The sequence below is a fragment of the Sturnus vulgaris genome, chromosome 6, assembly GCF_052056855.1.
Source record: "Sturnus vulgaris isolate bStuVul1 chromosome 6, bStuVul1.hap1, whole genome shotgun sequence".
Classification (NCBI taxonomy): Eukaryota; Metazoa; Chordata; class Aves; order Passeriformes; family Sturnidae; genus Sturnus; species Sturnus vulgaris.
In genome coordinates, this window is record NC_142248.1 from 12,284,440 (window position 1) to 12,306,980 (window position 22,541).

A 22,541-nucleotide genomic window follows, 5' to 3' on the forward strand; every position below is an offset into this window, starting at 1 on the left:
TCCACATACCCGAAGGATGATTTTCCTTAGAATAGAATGATCCTGGTGTCCTCTCAACTTACAGAGATGAATCAACCCTAGGTATTTGCTTTCAGAAGGGTATTTATCTATTTGATCTATTTCCAGAAGAACTGCAACTGCCTTTAAATCCTCCTTTACTCAAATATGTTTACATGGAAATTCTCTTTTCCTTGTGACACCTCTCTCGTATGTCAATTCTTTGCTACAAGAAAGAAGCTCTGCTAGGAAGTTAGTTTACATTTTTCAAAAGAGAATTGTTGAAATTCTGGAGAGAGGATTTTCTAGTCTTTCCAGTACATCTCAGCCACAGAGATTTAACCTTTACATTCAAGAAAAAGACTCGGCTTGTTGAACCACCTACAATCAAATAGGCAGGAGCTATTTGTGAAAAAGAAACATTGAACAATTGGAGAAAAGAAAAGGATACTGGATGACTAAGTATCAATAAAGACCCAGTACTACAGAATAATTTATCATTTCAGAAAAGGCTTTTTGAACATATATATCACTTTTGTACTCACTAACAAACAAAAATTTGTTTTCTCACATGGTCAATAACCCTCTTATTAGTCTTCTCAAAGTGCAAGAACTAGATTATATCCCTATTGGACTTGAAATTTCATCTATATGTGCAAGAATTTAAATGGGTAGTCATAAATGATCCTCATATTTTTATTTCTTGTGCCACTAAATACGCTATTATCCTATGAGATTTTTATGGTTAATCATGTCAATTATGTAAAACACTGAACCTGAGGAACAAGGATTACAATTCATCTAACAAGTAAAATATGGGGAATACAACTTAAAACCCTAGCTTTCAGCTCACTATGATAACTAGTTTATAGCACTGATTATTGCAATTCCCATACTTCAACAGGAGTTATGTGATACAACAGATACAGATACAACTAAAAGTGACTGAGACAATATATGGAACAATGAATTCTAAGTTCTCCTTTCACTCCAAAATATTTGAATGAAATTACTGCCACCATAGTCTTGAATTTTTTGGCCTTTCCTAAATAATCTCTTAATTCCTTTCTGTTTCCTCAAATTCATACTTGAACCAAGACGAGAAATTATCTTGCATTTCTTCAAGAAATTTTATGATACAGTAAGTGGGATGTCAAGAAGGAAAAAGAACAACAACATAAATATCTCTCAGGCATCCTTTACATCTGATAAACTTTCCTCCTTTTAAACCTTTGACAGGCTGCAATAGTAAGTGATATGCTTGCATGAATGCCTCTGTGTACATATACAGTTAATTGTAGAGGAATAGGTCTGCAAGGCTGCTAAATCTGAAAAGGTAATCACAAAGGTGTGAATATAGATTATTGTACAATATCAGCAATAGCTTCTTCATTCCACTCATTATGTCTGATACTTCTGCATGTCAAGGGCTGTCAGGACTTCAGACCTCTTGGAGACATGGTGTGCAGATCTCTTTCCTGCTAATCCTTTCATTATTTGAAATTTCTCATTTTAATACACCATCATTCGATTACTGGACATTCTGAAGACACTTCACCTAACCAGTTTACCCTCTTCAGATCATCTTTCCTTACCTTGAAGTAAACCTTGAAGCTTTTGTATCCAGGAGAATAAACCTCACACGTGTTTTCTCTTTTCCCTGCTTCTTTTTCACCTATGGTTAGCTCTATAGCCAGCAGGAATAAAACCAGTGTTAGAAGGAGTCTGCAACATTGGCAAGACCAAAAAAATCTTCCAAAATCTTTCCAGTTCACCAGCTTCCTCTTACTTCATGAGCTTTTCTTTACTTGCATCACTTAAGTTTCTACTTCCTTGCACAATATTATGCCTCTGCAAAGAAATTTGAACTGCAGGTTGTATGAAAGTACCAAGGGTATATAATGCACTATTCTGTAATTTACTACCAGTGCCATTCTCACACAAGTAAACCACTGCTATACTTTACATCTCAGGAGGCAGCTCACAGCTTCCTGTTCAGAAGAGAAACTTCCCAAAATCCTCCCTACCTACGACTATCACTCCTACTGACTTTCTAGAGTGTATCTCTTACATTCCACTCCCAGATTAAGATCACAGCAGGGAAGTTAAAGATACTTAATTCTATGTTTACTGAAGTATATTTGCTGTTTCTACAAAGAGACTAATATGGTGATAAACAGGGGAAATATATGGCTGTAATTCAGTGCCATGGCACATCAGACTAGAGATGATTGTAAATTTTGATACTGAATCCTTATCAATAGCCCCATATATATATATAGTACTGCAAGCTCTGCAGGCATTCATAGGAACTGCTAGTCCTCAGGACACCATTTTTTTGGTAAAAACTCACATGTGGCAGGCCCTAATCCTAGGAAGTAACATATGGAGATTTTTTATATCTATCTGAAAAGATAGGCATAAACTGCTCTCCACAGCTCTTCAGATATATTATTTCTTCTATAATGCTAATTTTGGCATTGATTTACCTGGAGGTTGTGAGAAATGGGAAGAGGATGGAATAAGATGCAAAGCTATAAATGGACAACTGTGTTTCTAAATTCTCTGATAGGTAACTTTTGAGGATAAAGAACATAGAGATCTGCGTGTACAGTTTTCTCCAAGGCTTATTAGCCATGGCTTAACTTTTCAATTCTTTAAACATCTTCCTTTTTCAGTTATTCCTACAACACTTACCAGACAAAATTATATATTTTTTTTGTCCTAACATAAAACTATATCCTCAAATATCCAACAGGGCAAATGCTGATTGCTCTAAAAATCGTATCTTTGATTGCTTTTAGTGAATGACTGTGACTGTTAATAAGTGGCTAATTTTTGACTTGCTAACAGGACTAAGACAAGTACTCATTCAATTTGAAACTACTTCTATATAATGCATAAACCAATTGAAGAACATTCTTGAAATTTACTGCTGAAATGGAAAGCAGAGATGCTTACACATTATTACTTCATAACACTCACATAATACTCCTGTGATACTGCTATTAAAATGGTCACTATTGTAATATTTTTCTGGAGTTCCAAAGAAATGGTTCTTTTCAAAGAAAACATTAATTTGCCTTAATGCACAGTTCAGAGGCGTGAATTTTTTCCCTGTAATTACAATTGCACTAGAATCATACATGATTTTAATAATAGAAGACAAATATTTTAAGAAATAAATACATCTAAATTAAAATTTATCTTATTCATTATACTATAGACAGTAAGTAGACTTATCTACAGGCACAATGTTAATTATATTAATTAGATCAATTATAACTTAATTACAGGAGAAATAATCATTAATCATTATGTTCTGAACTGTAACCACCTATTTCTTTCAAGATGATTATAGTATGAAGTGTCATCATGGAAACAATTGTTGACCCCAGAGTTAATCAGCTCTCCATGGGAAATCCCACAGACCACTTAGCTTTCCTGAAACAGTTCTGCTTATTTTATGCTGATGAAATTATGATGTTAGAAAAATATAATAAATCATACATGTCTTGGATAGGATTGGCATTATAAAAGAATAATTTGAAAAAGAAAAATGATAACTTCAAGGACAGACAACAATAGGTGCAATTTGTGATTACAAATTTTGGGAATCTTAAAAGCACTGCTGATGCCAGAAACCACAAACATGTAAAACAATTATAACTTTTTATATGTTTGGGGTTTTCTGACTCAATGTATGCAGATGCTGTTACCACAGCTAATTCATTGTCCAGACCTTCATGGCTTTTCTGCTGTTTCTAGCACAGAAACCTGCAGAAGCAGAATGGCCAAGAATGCTTCTGTCACTACAAATGGAAACGTTCTCTACAGCAATGCACTATTCGATAAAAATTAAGTTGTTCATGCTGACTGCTTGTCCTCAACTCTAAATTATTTAATTTACAACTTGGGAAGTTTCCATTGGAAGAATTTAACATGATGTACTACTTAATTCTTCTGTACACCAAAGGCCCATGAGAAAAAAGTATGCTTGAAGAATTTCCTTCGGACAAAAACTGCCCCGAATGTATCAAGCAATTTCCTCTGACACTTGGATAAAAGTAACAAATAAAAATTTTTACATGTTTGCATTAGAAAAGGAGTGTATAGGAGAAAATTCTTCTAGAAACATCATTATCAATATAAAATCCAGTTGCTTAAAAGCATGTGAGCAAACCAGGGTAAAATTTATTAAAAAATTAACAGTTATTAACAATTACCCTGTCATGAATGAGATGGTACAACGTCTGCACATTTTCCCTACTTAACAAAAGCAAATCTACTGTGTATGAAACATTTCTGGCAGCTACAAGCTGGACTATCTTCTTGAATTTCTGCCTTGATTAAAACAGAGAAGAACCTAACTGCTTACTGTCAATATAGTTTCCATCAGGATAAGTTACAAGAGGTGTAACAATTCAATTTTAACCATGGCAGCAGTAAAAACACCGACTCACCAAACAGAAAAAACCTTTTACCTCTTTTCTTTCAAGAACACACCTATTTGATAATGTGCCATGGCTTGAAAATGAAGTTCAGAAGAGGATTTTGGACTAATGTCCAAATCCCTTCATGATTTTTTAAATTGTAAACCAGAGTGTTAACTAGCTGAGTTTATGGAGAACTAGTTTCCTACCATACATGACAAGTTAACACCACTGACAAATTTGAAAAGAACATTTTGGGGTTTTATTTATTTGTGGTTGTAAAAGAGATTGTTAAATGTGAAAACCAGTGCAAATGCTCATTCTCTTGATATTGCAGACTAGTGAAACCTACTAAAATTAGTTAATATAAAAAAGCAAAATTTATAACAATTATGTGCACTCCTAGCTCATAAACCTGAAACACCTAAAATACAAAAATTATGATATGTATTTGCTCTCTAAATAACCCTTGAACATGTCAAGAAGTCTTATCTTATTCTTATAGGTTCCTGAATTTCAGTGAGATGCTTAAAAATTAGGGTAAATTTTTCAGCTCAAATCAGTGTATTATTTCTCATCTCAGATATGAATATGAAAGTGATGGCTTACATTTCCATAGCTTCTTGTGTGGGAAGATTTCAGAGCATTTTGTAACTAATTATATAATTACAAAATATTTTTTAATGTTCCAGTGAGGTAGAAATTTGAGATATTAAAGACAGAAGAGAAAATATTTATATAAGTGCCAACTAATTCTAATTGCTAAACCTGAGAGACACAGATTAGCCTTCCCTAACACAATGAATAACCATAAAATAATTACATTTAAATTAGCCTCCTTGCACATACCTGATTAAGCAAACTGAAAAAACAAAATGCGCCTGAATGACAGACAAAACTGGAATCCACCTTTGTTAAGGGCTATCATATTGTAGAGCAGCCAGTTTGGAAGTATTCTAGATTGCTGCTGTGGCTAGAAGTGGTGTTCACTAACCTATTGGAGAATTAGAGCTGAGAAAGCAGAGATACAAATCTGTAGTCAATGATTTTGATTCTTTAAGACACAGCTACTCATTTAGCACTACAACTACTTAAACAGTAACTTCACACACAGCCCTGGCCAGTTGCTGCACTCACATCACCTTTACCATTGACCATCACACACCACCTGATGCAGCTCTCTAAATGAGCAGAGAACTCATCTGGTTGAAAAATTCACAGAAAGAAAGAAAAAGGTTGGGTTTCAAGAGGATTTGCTGTACAATTTAACCATGCTGTAGAGGAGAAGGATAGTAACAATGCTCCAGATACACTCTTCAGAACCAAGTAGAAGAATTCATTTGGTTTTTGTGAGCTGTAATGCTGCCACACTCTTTTCTTTATGCTGCAAGTTGAATAACTAAGAAGAGCTGAAGCAAAACACTCCAATTCTCTTTCATAATTTATGTATGGCAAGACAAGAGTTCTCTATTCAACAAATACAGACCAACCCACATCCAAAACCCCTCTGCACTGGTGAGCAGAGAATATACAGAGATTTCATGACCTCCTCTATCTGATATCAAAGTACAGGAAGATAGGTTAGAGTTCCTGAACCCTCATTCATCAAAAATCTGGAAAGAAAGTTGCTTTGCTTGATTTCAGAAAAAAATCTATCATTCCTTATTTTCTAATATGTGAAACTAAACTCAACAGCACAGATCCCTGACCTGTGCAATTCATTAGTTATGAATGCTGAACCAAATTGCAGACAGCAAGAAAGATGTGAAAATATAGTTAGTACCAAATATTTATACAAATTAACATGAATTACATTAAAATTATTTAAAATATGTCAAAAAAAGAAGGATTTGAAAAGTTTTTGAATGCCATGAAGTACATGAGGCTTTCATTGTAGGGATGAACTAAATCATTATGTGCTTGTTTTTTCAGTGAGAAATGACAAACTGGAAATTCTTAACACAGTTAGGACTTTCAAATCATAGCTCGAAAAGAAGCACAGCAGCCAAGCACTTACCAGGTGAAAGGAGAGGAGAGGCTTAATGCTCACTTCACCAAGCAGCAGCACCTGGCACAATGCCAGATCTTCTTCACATGACAAAGTACATCACTTTGCAGCCTTTATTAATATTGCAGCTGTATTTATTTTTTGGGTACTAAGGAAGCCAGAGAAGACCCTCTGTGCCAACTTGCTTTTTCTGAGTATTGTGCACATTTTACTAAGTTTGCTAATTACACCTGATTGAGAAACTTAAATTGTAGCTATGGAGACCAAAAAAAACCAAACCAACCAGAAATTAAGGTCAATTTGAATCCTAGGATTAAAAAAAAAATACTGAAGCTTAACTCCTAAGGAATTAATTTCTCCTAGGTCCCTTTCCCCACTCAATATGTCAGCAATCATGAAGATGTGGTATTTCGGTATCCCATCAAGTTCACAATTGTGAACATTGAGGAGTACTGTTTGTTTTTATACATCAAGCACAGAAGTATCTTTTTATATTAAACTAAAAAAACAGTCAGGAGTTTTCCTTGTTACCACACGCCAATGGTCGTACAGAGTTTTGAAAGTAACTAAGCGTGATGAATTATTTTAATATCAATACTCCTGTTCATTCTTCACTGAGAAAAGAAAAACTATCTCTAGTATAGAACTTTTTATACTGAAAAATACATTGGAAATGAAAGGCAACACAAAATATAATCCAAATAAAATATTAATGGTAAAATGATAATGATATGTTAGTCTTATGCCTTAATGCTATGTCATACTGCTTTACCCAACAATGCAAACTCACGCCACTTAGCAGATCTCAATATTTTTGTGATTAATACAAATATTAGACTTAACTTCAATTATGATTGCAAGCCTTCCTCTTTCATATTGAAATTAAACCGGAAATACAAAACTATAAAGAGTCCCCTTTCTCCAGTGACATTTTCATTACCTGTGACCCTTGATAATTGCCATCTTTATTTTATATACTGTAAGCAGGGGAAGAATCTATTATTTGCTAATTTTTGAAGAAACAATCTGACTGTTTCTAGATCCCTTTTTGTCACATTAAAATAATTCAGAATAGTCCAAGTTTTAATATGTGTTCCCAATTTGAAATTCAGCTGATACTGTGATTATAGGAACCCATTATTCTTCGTTTTAAATAAAGCAAAAAAAATAATAATTTTCTAGATTTTATAATCCTATCTTTTTCAAGAGAAAAATCTCTGAGGAAGTGAATCTGTCTTCTAGAACATCCAGAGATGCTTAACTTGTCCTGAATAACAGGTTAAGATTGTCCCTCTTCTAAGTGGGACAATATATCTTCCTCACAGAGTATTCCCAACTCTATTCCTGGAAAAGATCCAGCTGTCCTGGGGTACAATGTAAAAATGTGTATTCTATCACCATCTGTTAAAATGTGGGAGGGGTGGTGATCCTTATCTCTGTGGGAGATATCCTCTGCTGATGTGCCATCTGATAAATCAGGGGGATGATCATCGTTATCTTTTCACAACCCATCCTTCCTCCAGAAGATATATCCTGTTAATGGGCCATTGAGTCCTATTGTGTGACTGATAAGATTACATCATCCCATTGGGAGATGCCCCAACCAGGGGCAGGAGCCAAGCCTTCCCTACCTAGATAAAAACTGGGGTTTGGGACTCGAAGGCAGACCTTTCCACTGGATCCCAGAGGGAAGTCGGACCTTTTCCACATCATCGCTGGATCTTCTGAGGAAAACTGCACCTTCTACAGGAGCACTGCTCCAACTGAACCACATCTGTCATCCAGGAGGACTGCAGCCACCATTTAATGGGACTGCTACCAACACCCTGACTGACAGGGTGTCAGGTTGTATTTCTGACTGTGTCGGTGGTTGTTTCTTTTATATTATTTCATGTATTTTATTTTTTCTCTTTTCTCCTATTAAATTGTATTACTGACTTGGAGTCTCGCACTGGTTTTACTTTCAAACCAACACACCGGCTTTCAAAGCATTTTTAGGCTGCTGTGTATAGCAGTACGACTAGCATATGCCTACTACCACACTGTGCAGAGCACCTGAAAATGTGAAATTTTGCAGATGACTGCTACAATGCAGTCACTCCTATGACGACGAGGCTCATTCACCTGCTCAAGTTGTGCTTTTGAGAAGCGAATGACAGGGGGAGCTTGCTGCCATAGGGAAGGGCAGGAAGCTGCCTACGGCCAGTGGAGCAGGAGGAAGAGGAGTGGCTCCCAGCTGACTGACTCCTTGGCAAAGCAGCCTCCCTCACAGCGTCCAAGTGAATGGATTGATAGGCTATAGGGCTCATGGTGCCCAGCATGGGACTTGAAATTCTTGCAGTGGAGAAATGTAGCATATGACATGAGTTGAGCTGTGAGAACAACATGGCGGGGAAGAAAATAAGGTTGAATATATTTTAATAATTCTAGTTTATGTCTTGCCTATATGCATTCCCTAAAAGAACATATTCATACTTCCCTAAGAGGCTGAAAGTTCATAATTTAAGAGGTGTCTTAAGTCTAATATTCACATTTCCCATCATCCATTTTCAAAAATCCAGTATCAAAATCAAGAGTAATCATCGTTTCTCTAGCTGGCCTCTTTATTCACTCAGTCTTAGAATCATAGAATTATTCAGGTTGGAAAAGAAAATCAGATTCTTTACATCCAACCATTGCAACTGTTTTTACTAGTCAGTCTAGGGCAAATTTAATAAGTGAGCAGAGTCTGTCTCAAGGACATTGTGTACATCAGGTGATAGCTGTGCTGTTCATCATTGACTGATCCTTTCAAACACTTAGCACATCTGCACATCATCATATCCGTGTTTCTGAGATTACTACATTTATAGCATAGACACCCACTGGAGGCTTTACAGCTGTGCCAGTAGCAGCTTACATTAATCCTGTCAGGTGCAGTTCTTAATCAGTAAGGTTAATACTAAACAATTCTGATGAAATTTTCCAAAAATGGGACCAAACTAGAAGGATACACTGGCCTGGAGAATCGAGGAACAATTGCTTCATCTTGAACTACATTAATTCAAGCATTTAGATAAGAGGTAAGAAAAAGGTATAGGAACTGTAAAGTCTTCCAAACTATTAATTTTTGACAAAGTACATTTTTAAATTGCTTATTGATGATTCTAATAAACCTATAGCTTTGATATACAAAACTAAAATCAACTGTTTTTTGCAAGACCTTTTCCAGCACTGAATAAATATCTGATGGGGACGCATTCAAATATCTGTAAATGAGATTGCTATACATAGTTTGCAATTCTTTGTTCCAATTACAGTTAGAGAAAACCATGAAGAGTAGAGATAAGGAAATTTTCTGCAAGCTTCATGCTTCATTGAAGGTGACTTTTTGTTTCCTGCCACGATATTTGCAATTCTAACCTGTATCCTTTGGAAAGCAAGAGCATCTAGCAAGCATTTCCATTTCCAAGGAAAGGGTATCTTTTAATTTTGTCAATACTAAAGATTCAGTTCCCACAATGCATAGCTGACTTGCAACTAGAAAAAAAAGACTATTTCCAGTGTCTCCTAAAATCAGAGGATAGAAGGTACATGAAAATTAAATCACTTACAACTCAGAAATAAACGGAAATTTAAGAGCAAGCTCTTGATAAAATATAATAGTACCTTGACATACAAAATTTCCATTTCAGCAATATTTCTAAATAGTAAAAATAAATAGATTCACACAGTAAGCCCTCTTCTACAACACACACACACACACACATATATACGTCTACATGAATTTGTGTTGTCAGCCAAGTGGGACCAAAGCACACTGTTTTTTAACTTAAACTGAAGATGGAAAGAGCTGTTACATATTTAATTACTTCAAATCCATTATTTCTTCTTTACTAAAACAAATATCTGCGTCACAAATACATGTTGCAAGGTCTTGTGCAAGCACTGTATGGAGCTCTTTGTAATTCAATACAAGCACAAAATTTTGTATTTTTGTACAAATACAAAATTAATGAGGCTGTGGGTCTACAACATGGAAAGTCCAGCTCTACCCCTTTAGTACCAGGTGTAGGAAAAGAAAACTAGAGCTGTATGATGCAAAGTGCTGCTTCAGTATAAATTCACTCTTAGTGTAGATCAGCTCAAATTCTTTTGACCAATTAGCTTCAGGCCAGGAGATATTACAGCAAATCACACACTGTCTGTCCTTCAGCCAAAGTCAGCATAAAGCCATCATTAAAGCAGAAATCAGCATGTATACCCTTAGCATGCTCTGAGTAGCTCAAAAGCTATGTGACCATGTACCCACGACTAAGCCAGATAAAACTGGTCTTTTCTGGTATCACAAAAAATCTGTATTGCAACTGGAAAACCAAGACTGATATCATGAAAAATACTTCTCGTACCCGCAGGCCTTTTTTCATAATAGATAGCATAATTTGCTGTATTATTTTATGCCTTGGACTTTTTCACCCCCCCAAGCCAATAACTTACACATTTTTCTCTTTTACTTTTTGAGTTCAAGTTTCCTTTCATAACCAGTGCAACTTTACATTTTTAATAGAATGCTGCTGGGTATAACAGGTGAGAAGTGATATTATCAACAATTACAGGAAGTCCACATACACAATTTCAGGAAGAATATTCATCTACAAATGGAAGGACTGTAGACCAGAAATTTCTTTCCTTCAGGGGAAAATAAAATTATGGGTGAATGTAAGAAATATTAGTTTCTCATACAGAAACATCCATGATACTACTTACTAAAATAGTGAGTAGTAAAGCCCTGAAAGAAATAAAGAACAAAGAAAGAGTCATCAAGTAAAAAGGAAATACTAAGAAAACATATTTGAATTATAAGAAAACTATTTTTTTCATTCACCACTGAAGTGATTCCTTGAATATTTAAGAAACGTATCAGAATAAGCCCAAAAGCAAAACTGTATTTTTTTCTAAGTGACAGTGAAGCAAGCCAGTAGAAATCCATATGGGAGGATTTTCATAAAGATTCATAAGAATGATGATCATGAATGCTGGCATGTTCTAAAGTTTCAAGCAGTTTGAAACGAGTGAACTATTTCAGTAATTATATTAAACTTCTATACTACTATAATTTCAACATCTATTTTTAACCCCTTTTAGTAATGCATTTGATTTATAGTCCTAAAATTAACATTCTTGGATCCAAGCCTGCTATTAGTAACTGGTGCAATATAATTAAATCAGCAGTAGTAAAGTGTTACTTTTGCCTATTATTTTTATTGCCAGGAAGGTGCTACCTAGAAAAAATTACTAAAGAATAAGAACATCTGATGCACAACTAAGGATCACATGGAAAAGTTTCAGGGTAAGTACTCTGAGGAAGAAAGAAAAGGACTCCACCAAACAGCTCCCTAAGATCACCAGGACTTTCAAACAGAGAGAATGACAGAAGAGGCATATACACACACTTGCTCCCAGTGAAGTGACAAGAACACTCACCTGTAAGAACTAAGTTCTAGTACCCATCACAGGGAATATTTAAGTATCCTTTATAAAGTGGAATACATCAATGAAGGACAAAAAGAAAACCCCTGAAAAGCCTCTTGGTCTTTGTGTGGCTTTCAAGGGCTAATGAAGCAGATGGAAGACTACCACAAATTGCCATTGGACTGTACTCACTATATAGACACACTCTGTTCCCAGTTCCTAAACTGGTCAAGTAATTTCCATTTTCTTTATTCCCAGGTCAGTTTATGTTTTCTATTGTACATCATTCACCTTTGAAACACTAAGTTCCTTCCTGCCATTCATCTTGCACTCAGAACACTACTTGCCCTTCCAGTATAACATAAACCAAATTAATTTCCCCCCTTTTTGAGGTCATGACAAACACTACTTATCTCCCTGCAAATTCAAAGTAAAATATAATTTCACTTGAGTTTCTACTTCAGCCAGTATTTCTTCCAAAGAATTTTATAATAATAACATTTGCAGCTGTTTCTGCTCCCATGTTCTGAAGCTTCTTCCTTTTCAGGCAAAGATATTGTCCATTCTTTGCACTGTAGTATATAATGTTTGTACCACCTCTACTTTTAGTTTTAAGTAAAACAACTATTTCCCCCAAACGAGCCACATTTGTATGAAGCGTAGAGTTTTATAATCCATTTGCATATAAAATTACAAGCTGTTTTTAATGGCTTTTGAAATAAAAATACTTGATAATTAGTATTTTGTACAGGACCAAGTGCTGCTCTTTCTTGTTTGTTTGACGAAAACTGACATTAAAATATGAAAACCAAACAACTTAAAAATTTGAAATAATTTCTCACCATTAAAGGTTTCTAATCCATCAAAAACTCTTTCATGCAATTAATATTTCAGAATAAATCACAAAAATCTGTTATTTAACACAGTTCTGTATTTTCTGTCATACAAAGCATATATTCTATAAACTACATAATTGAAAGTATGATCTCTAAATATAATCCCATATGAAAGATATAATCTTGTTTTTTCCACGAGAACCTAGGTGTAGTTGAAATTTTACTGTGCTGCTATAATTAATTACATTGAGTAGTTCATTTTCACTATAAAGGATATTCTACACCTTATAATAAATGAGTAGTTGGTGACAAGTTTCTTTTTCTAATGAGCTGGCAGTAATTTTCACAAAAAGTGGTGATATATGGAGAAAAAATATAGCCAGGTTTCTTGGCTCAAGGGAACTTGAAAGAATTGACCTTTAGAGCATAGATGCCACATTATCTATTTTAAAAAGTAGAGAAATAAAACCATGAGGTGATTCCAAATCACTTAACCATTAATCTCACTTACTCCTTAAGTAAAGGCAAAGAAGTTTTAGAAACAGTGACAGGAGAAAAAAGTAAATTTTCAAAAACCATGCAACTCAGAATTCTTCAGAAAAGATGGGAAAAGTGAAAAACAAGATTATGCAATGGAGCAATCTATCTAAGTGAAAAATACAGGAGTAAAGTAGGAGTTGCAAAAGTATTTTAGAAGTGAAAAGCATCAACACTTTATAAAAGGCAACAAGTTGTTTGTATAAGGACCATTAGAAATTTCTGAAGGAACAGGAAGAAACAAAGTGAATTCCAGAAGCAAACACTGCAGGAGTCATAGTGAGAGGTGAGAGCAAGTAACTGTTTAATTTCAGCCACTTAGATTTTTCCTGAAACACATGAAATACTGTAGCACAGTATTTTACATATTCAATTGTAATTTTATGTTTATGTACTGCAAATATAATAAATATGTTTGCATGTATGCCTCTGATTGATTAAGAATCACTGCACAAGGAGATTCTTTAGATAGACAGATCTATAGATAGATAATTCTTTGTTAAATGAGGCCAGTTTTGTGGAACAATTAGCACTTCCAGGGGTGACTGTAAACAGCTGTGTAACAGAATATGGAAGATCAGTCTTCAAGGCTCAAGTCCCATACCTGCTGAAACCAGGAATTCCTGCTCCACTGCTGTATTTTAGTCACCACCTTTACCATCTCCTCTTAACAATTCTGAATAAAGAAGAGGTTTTCTTACCGGAGTGAGTGCTCCTTCTGCTTGAGCTTCCATGGGACTTGTAGGGGTGGCTGCAAGAAGCTGTCCTGCAGCTCCAGACAGGAGTTCCAATTTATCTGTAAGCTGTTCAGATGCAGCAGGATGACATTCCATGTCTAGAACAAACTCCACTCCTGAAGTTTGGTTCTTGGCATGGACATTGTTTCCTGCCCAACCACCCTCTCTGGACTGCTCTTCTGGAAGGGACTCCTCTAGAACTTGTAGTACCTCTGGCTCTTCATCTGAGGGACTTCCAGTCATTTTGTGCCCTAAAGCCTCATTTGTCCTGAAGTCCTGCAAGTCCCGTTCCTTATCTATTATCACCCATTCCTTAGAATCGACCTCCTGCCTGCAGGAGCTTAGGTTAACAGCTACAAATCCATTGCTCATAACACCATCAGCATGGTCAGGAGAATTAGCTGACACGGGCTTTGAAGCATCTGGAAGATATTCTTCATCATAGTGCCAAACATGATCTGTGCGGGCAGTCACAGGAGCAGGAACAGATGTTTTCTGAGGAACAGGAGGAACAGCAGCAACAGGAGCCTCTGCCAATTTCAAGTCTTTCTGCTTCTTCTCCAAACTTAGAGAAAAGAAGTTAATATCTGAATTAGTTAAGAATTAATTAAATAATGTAAGTTACATTTGAATGTTTTCAGAAGACGAAAACTAGATTTTTATAAAAATTTGTTGTCATATTCTAGAACAACCTATAGTGGTTCCAAGATACACAATTTGAGACAAATAAGTATGTTGTAAAGTAAAAATGGATGGATGGTCTTAGAAATATACACATTTTTAATTTTAGTTGTAATGTATCATGTTGTATTGTAAATATAATTACCAGAATAGTGAGAAAAAAAACCTCAGTAGTAAGGTTACCACAGATGTCCACTGTACTTAATTTGTTACAAAGCAGAGACTCAAAGAGGAACAGAAAAAACAGATGTCTCCTGAAGAAGTTATTATATGTTTTCAAGAAGAATGTTATTTATTGCTTTGATTGATTCCTTACTTATGCTTTGCATAATTTCCTTCATCAAACAAATTCAAATTCTTAGCTCCACCAAACATTTAGTATTTAGAAGGATTTTGCCACTGTCATCACCCCAGCTCTCCTCTACTGTCCCCTCTCAGTCTCTGCCTTTCAGTCAGATTTCACTGTGTCACTCTCCCCTTACTCTTTCCAGACATAGGCAAACTGAATCCATTTTCATACATCTCTCTCTTCTCTACCTTCAAATTCCATTTTAAGTTCTCTGTCTTTGACCAAGATTTTTTATGTTGGTTCCACAACTTTGAGCATAACTAAGCCTGCTGCATGCAGATAGATTTCTAACTTTTTCACTCTACTTCCTGTAAACCTCCCTTCTCATGTCATATAGCCTAATCTAATGTTACCTCTACTGAGCACCTGATGTCAACCTTCTTATTCAGGATGAGTTGCACTGACTGTCAAGAGTATGCCACCGAAGAAAAACTTAATAAATACCAGAGTTACAACCACTAGGTCTTGAAATACAAAATTCCCAGCTGTGGAAGTCCAACTTCAACTATATTGCTATTATTCTAGCAACAATAATTTTCTAAAGTAGCTTCCAAGTAGCGAAATTCATTAATTGAGCAATACTATGAAAAATACTTTTCTGCAACTTGCATAAACATACTCAACAGGTCCATTCCTGCAAAGATAATAGCATCCTAATCACATCTCCTCAAAAGACCCTAGCAAAAGGATAACATAATTTCTTTACCAGGTCTCAAGAAACTTATCAGTGTCGGGCTTAGACTCCAAGGTGAGACGCTTCTCCAGTTCAAAGCTGTGAATGGAACGCAACTTCCGCACCAGTGGAACATCTCTGTCTAACTGGGTGGTCTCTGAGCGAACCCGAATTGGAGAGCCAAGACTCGGGGCATTAAGCATGCCATTCCCTGCTCCATGGCTGTTTTCTTCTTCTGTGGCAGCCTGTGCAAAATGTAAAGTAAAAATGTAACTCACTAGGAGTGGCAAAACAAGAGGAAGACAAGGTACTACATAGTAAAGATCCTCCAAGTTTTTAGAATGTGAAAAGCCAATTTGTATTTGGAATGGTCCTTAAGTTCATGCCATAGTTAAGGTAGTTTAGATATGCCCTTCAGCATGCACCTATGACAGACAAAATACTGGCAATATACTGGTTATAGGTAAGTCTGAGATCAGGAGTATCAAAGACCCAGAAATAAAGTTATATTTATTCTGATATTTCACACTCATCTCTGAAGTTTTCTTTAATAATAGTCTGAAACCTTGCATTTGGTACCATCTTTTGTCTGCTTTACAGTCAACTGCTCTTATTAAAGAGAAGTTAGCTTCCAGGCTGTCTTTTTGATTCTCTGGAGCATATAACAATGTTACACCCTAAATCTACTAAATATTGTTGTGAGTTTAAACCACGTTTTAACTCAACTCCATTCTATCTTAAATAATGACTGAATATGATTTAGAATAATAACTGAACATGATTTAGAGCTGGGAAATCATGATCATCCTTAGTTTCTACAGGCGTAACAGAAAGTGTCTTTGCTTGAACTAGAACAATATCCTTTCTCTCTCTTAGGTAAAAAAAACCCAAACAAATAAGCAGATTTGAAAATAGGCACCAATGCCTTGGTCTATCCCACAATACAATTTTTTTCCTAGCAAATAATGAGAGACCTGATAAAGTGACACAAGGCCCAAAAGCCTGTCTGCTTTTTTCAGTATATAAAATGTGTTATATCTACCATAAATCATTTACTTAGATCACTCTGGCTAATCAGTATCAGCACAAGTGCCTTATTAATTACATCTTATGTGCACTAGGAGGACAAGAAACTGTTAAAAAATGGTCTTCACAATGCAAATTTGAAAATACCTTACAGATCCCCAGTTTAATTTTGTTTCTGTTTGCATCCATTTCTTCCCAAACATCTTTTTCCTGAGGACGTTGATGTCCAGGGGACCCAGGCAGTTTCTCTGGTGATACACCAACAGGAATAACATTCTCTCCATCACTGAGCTGTTCATCAGGGAATACTTCATCTGTATTTTCCCTCAGCAACTCTCCTGGGATAGGAGTGGCATTGGCAATTCTACAAAAGCAGTTTAAAAACAAAATCAGAAAAGTAAAAATTTTTATACTCTCGTGTGTTTTCAGAAATTATTTTCTATTTTAAAAGAGAAAAACAAACAAAATCTTACAAAGAAAATCGTATTTCTGCAGAAAACTACATCTTGTAAATTTTTTAATATAAATCCTCCTACTTTCTGGCTTTCACAACTTATTTAATTTAGGTACATAACAAAATACATAAATAAAAAAAACCTATCACATAAAAGCTGTTTTTTTGAATGTTTTTGAAGCCACTTCTGAGAAAATTTGTTAAGAGATCATGTCCAGGCTCAACTTCTCTCCGGACTCTTCTGTACATATTCTTCTATTAAAAAAAAACAATAGCATCCATAACACTTCTTACATTCATCCATAAACAACTCTTATGTTCTTCAGTCCCCTGAGATGAGTATGGGTATTATTAAACGTCACATCTTGTCTAATTTACTTCATTACAGAATGTCTCAAATAACGTATTAAATAATATTTCAAACACAACCAAAATCTATTTCCAAATTTCTTACAAAGGTCCATTCATTTTTTAAACTTAAAAGGAAATTGCAGCTAGAATTTTATTCCAAGCTTACAGAAAACAATGGGTTTATTTCCAGGCAGTTAAATTTCCAGGCACTTAAGCTCAGGACACATTATTTAGTTTCACAAAATGCAATTTAGCAAAGGATGGATGAGCAAATTTACATGCAATTTCCTGTAGTACTACTTTTATTACTGTAATTTTAGGACTGCAGTGCTGATCTTTCAGGATAGTATAAACTAGAACCCTAAAAAGGGAAATACTTCAAACACTCCCAAACCTCCCTTCCTCAATGCATTCAAAAGCCTGCAGAAAAACCTAAATTATGGGGATAATTTCCCTTTGGTAGGAAGCCCCTGTGTGGCAGCCACTGAAGAGGTCACCCCGTGCATACCCAATTGCAGCCGGCGTAAGGCGAGTGTGCAGCTGAGGGGTGGTTGAAGTTGTGGTTGTTGTCAGAGAACCATCAGTTCCACTCTTCTCCCAGTCAAAAGGGTCGCTTTCAATAACCCCAAATGTTTTCATGCTGTTGTCAAACACAGACATGAGAAGCTGAAAATAAAGAAGAGAAGTTAATAAGCTTCATTTTTGTCTAAGAGACCAAGCAATTAAGAAATATCTTCCTGTAATACAGACAACAACGTTAAAAAAAAAAAGTTTTTAATATGAAACAATTCTCATTTTTCAAGATTTTTGAGGCCAAGATATACAAAACTCCATTTTATTAAAACAGGAAAAAAAATCCACCCACATCTCTGTTTTTATCAGACAGGAGTAAAAGATACACCATAGACTTTTACAAGAAGACAGAAATACACACACACACAGAAGCATGACTACATTGCTGCAGAATACCATACAATGGCTCTCCAGCAGAGGAAGAGAAAAGAATACATTTGGTAACACCGTGAAACCAAAGAAATGAATGAGATGTAGGAAAGGATACTGATCTGCTAATTCATGCCTTTCTGACATTAAGAACCACATATCATTTACTTCATATAATGCTGACATTTATACTATACAAATATAATCTTCATTTTATGCTATGAAAAAGCCTTTAGAGAATTGGTGCCCACAATAGAAAAACAAAAGGCATCACTTTCCTCTCTCTCTGAAATAAACTTTGTCTCATTCTAGTCGCTGATGGGAAGATTGTGTCCATATCATTCTCTTACTCTGCAACATTTCTAATTTCTTTTTCCCTTAGAAGCTAAAAACGGGGGGTTTTTTTCCAATCCAGGATGCTGAAAATTTTTCCACACTCTCCTCTGGCATACCCTTTGGCAACTTAAAATAGATGAGAAGTTTGGATCTTGGATTTCTCTTATATAGAGTGGTCTCACCCACTTAATCTTTACTCTCAAGAACCTTCTGTGTGCCACCTGTTCCAGTCATTTCTGTAACCCTACTGAAGAGCACAAAACCACAGATCACTCTGTCCTTTATGTACTGTGTTCAATCCTTCTCTTCCTCTAAACATTAAGCAGTGTCTCTGAAGTAATTTTTAAGGTAATTCTCCTTTAAATATTTTAACCAATTTCTCCTATAAGGCAAATACAAACTCTCAAATGCTTAATATCAGGAGGCTGAGGCAATGTGCACAAATACCTGAATAAAATAAACACCTGACATTGCTAAATCAAACATGGCTTCTTGACCTAGGTCATGAACTTTTTAGACTGTAAACTCTTGGAAGCAGGGATACACATACATTCTTATTCAGTGCCCACCAATAAATACAAAGAATACAGTAGGTAGGAACAACACCACTACAAACATAAGTTAAGAGAGACCAGAGTTTAAAAGTGCATTCTCACTGCTCTAAATAAAACCACCCTGCTCTGGTCCAAAGCACATGAGCAAGACTGTGCTGTAAGGCTCAGGCTGCAGCTACACAGCTCCAAATCTTTCATGAATAGCCACAAGACTGTAAATTACTGGGCTGTCTCTACCATGGAAAATCTCTGTCCTGGTATCATGTTAATTGCTCAGTGCTAGATACAAATAGACCACAAAAAAGGATTTGCAAAAACATGACTGTCTATATGCTTTATCATTTAGGTTCTGTAATGTAAAACATATCTACCAGTCTATAATCAAGGTTTTTCTATGCCACATCAAAGTTTCTGCAATAGTACTTTCTACCATAGGAAAAAAAAATTTAATACATCTTTATAACCAGGCACACAAAACACTGAAAACTTTTTCCTCGCTTAATTGTAAACTGTAGGATATATTTCATGGCTATTTGTAATGGAGAAGGGTAGAAAAAAAAAAACAACAAAGTCTTTACTTTTCAGGCATATTGAACATTTTTTGTATTTGTAGTAAGTTTATTTTAACATTCAAATTTTTTCACAAAAATCGATTTGTTTTGCAAATGTGCAGTATCATATACCAGTATATTTAGGGAAATCCACTTACTAACAGGAAATCAGTTATTCCTTGAGATTTTCAGCTCTCATTTCAATTCTTTTACATCTTAATTTCTTTGTTAATCTTACCAAGCAAAGTAGAGGAGTCACTCTTATTAAAGTTACAATTCCAGAATTAGTCAGATTTATTTATTCAGTTGAGCCAATTACACTTGAACACCAACAGAAAGCCATTCCTTCTGATCCCACAGATTTAGGGAGTTGAACAAAGGCACAGAGGCAGACAGGTCCTGCAGGTGGGAAGCTGACAGGAATGTATGTTCCTGGGAGCCAGAAGGAAGGCACACAGGGACAGCTTGTCATGGTGTGCAATTCTATCAGTACAACTTCTCACACTGTTCAAGACTGAAAACTCTCAAGTCTTTCCCTCCCTGCTTTCCCTGAGAATTCCTCTGATGATTTCCACAAACTGGAAAAAAGTTCTATCTTTTTTTATTGTTAATCACAGGTCAACACTGAGTGAGTTAAGATACATTCTACAGCATATCCTCTTGGCTTACCCTGAGCAGAGACTGCCCATTTCAGCAGGCAATACTTTCCTAAACAAAGAAAAAAGACTGGTCTTCTGTGATCTCTGTACACAATACTTCAGTTTTGAAAACACACCATGAGTGTAGGTTGTGCTCTAGCTGTAGGTGCTGAGTTCCAGACTTTAGACAACTGCCAGAATGACAACCAGGGAGAGAACAATCTGAGCAATTAACTTATGGAGCACGTACTAGAGGCTGTGATAGTAGGCTAGCTCCAATCCTAACAGAATACTGACTGAAAAGCAGGTGTCAATTGTTTTTAGAAACTTAACAGCCTTACATCTCCCAAATAGAAGAAACAAACGTGTTTGAACCACAGAGTTTCCGTGGCACTAAATGGTCATTAAATTAACTTTGTGGTGGCACAAACCATAATACCAAGATTACACAATGAAATCAAAGTAAATTAAAGATGAAAACACATAAAATTATCTTCTTTATAAAACAGAAATACAAAATAAGTGTTTACCTGGTAATCAGGCTTTGTGAAGTAATCTAAATTAGAAATGTGATCCAGAAAGACGTTGAATTCTTGAGGAAGGTGTTTCAACATAAGCCTGTGTTCGTACCTTTCTTTAATGGAGCCCACTTGCTCCTAGGAGTAAGTAACACAACAAACATTGGCACACCTTCACTCTCTATTACAACACACAGAGAATGTGAATTCTCTGTTACAGCCATTCAGTACACTACTGGAGACAGGTCACTACATTACACTGCATGGTACTGAGAAAGGCCATTCTACCAGAGAGCAAGACAGGAGATTCTGGTTTTGGCCTCACAAAATAATATACAAACTTCAAATTCAATATGAAAAGCCATTTAATTTTCTACTGTGTTTGTGTTGTTTGTTTCTGTTTGGATGCTGACTGATACAAAGAGATGTCACTAAACACACCAACCCTTTCTAATATAATATTTTAAAGATTTAAACATCCTGTTGCATCATGTCAAGTTCAGTCACTTTTTGGTGTATATTCAGTCATGCAAGATGTATAAATCAAAACCAAAAAGGAGATGCTACCTATACACCACACTGTCATGTACCAATGCATAAACCATGTCACCTGGTTTCAGTATCATTTCAAAAGAAATTGCAAGAAGTAATAACAGGCTGATTAGTTATTGTTTCTTTGCATACTTTATCTATGATATATGAATAAAGACACTACTGCATACTGCCTAATCCACTTTTGTTCACCAGAAAATAAGAAATGCCTATTTCACAAACAATCAAAACAGATTAGAAATTTTAAGCGTGTGATAGGTGAAATAAGGTACTCAACTGCTAACAGGAATAATGAACTAAGTGGCAAATACACACTTACTTCTGGCCTTTACAATAATTTCAGTCTAGAAGTATAACCTCCTTTGTCCCTAGAACACTTAGTAAAATTTGATTGCTTTTTATACTATGACACTAGCCATAAGAACTAACACTAGAAAACACTAGAAAATGTAATGTTAAAATTAATTAATGATTCTAAGAGGAATCCTTATCACAGAATTTCCCTGGAACCCAGAAGTAAACCTCCCTTATGCTTTTTGGTTTCACCTCTAGCTTTACCTTATCTTTTATTTTTCTCCAAGGCAGTTGGCCAACTACAAATTCCACCAACATGTAGAAGAGAGACCAGAGGTCATCATGCCGACCCATTTCCTGTAAAAGGAAATATTATTTTAAAACATATTACAAATACCTAAACAAATGGGAAGATAAGTTCTTTACTGCTCGAAAGTTAAATTATTAAATAAAATTTAATATAACCTATGCAGCAAAAAAGTAAATTAAATCCAGTGGCTATTTTAAGAAGAAACATACAAGTAAATTTCCACAGAAGACAGAGAGAAATAAATTAAACATTGAAGTGTGTTAAAATAACATTGCAAATCTGTTTATTCAGATTTCTTTAGAATATGTTGTTA

The 22,541-nt window shown here is 35.5% G+C and overlaps 1 protein-coding gene across 2 annotated transcripts in view; it reads right to left on the reverse strand.

Moving 5' to 3' along the window:
• Positions 1-22,541, reverse strand: part of TTBK2 (tau tubulin kinase 2) — an 80,962-nt gene that overhangs the window by 12,022 nt on the left and 46,399 nt on the right. For both annotated transcript variants that reach the window (XM_088167012.1, XM_014869294.2), the window contains exons 8-13: positions 22,183-22,275; positions 21,085-21,210; positions 18,042-18,199; positions 16,876-17,092; positions 15,736-15,947; positions 13,964-14,564 (exon numbers count right to left, since the gene is read on the reverse strand). In XM_088167012.1, the coding sequence (XP_088023138.1) occupies positions 13,964-14,564; positions 15,736-15,947; positions 16,876-17,092; positions 18,042-18,199; positions 21,085-21,210; positions 22,183-22,275 (1,407 nt within the window). The remainder of the gene's footprint in view (positions 1-13,963; positions 14,565-15,735; positions 15,948-16,875; positions 17,093-18,041; positions 18,200-21,084; positions 21,211-22,182; positions 22,276-22,541) is intronic.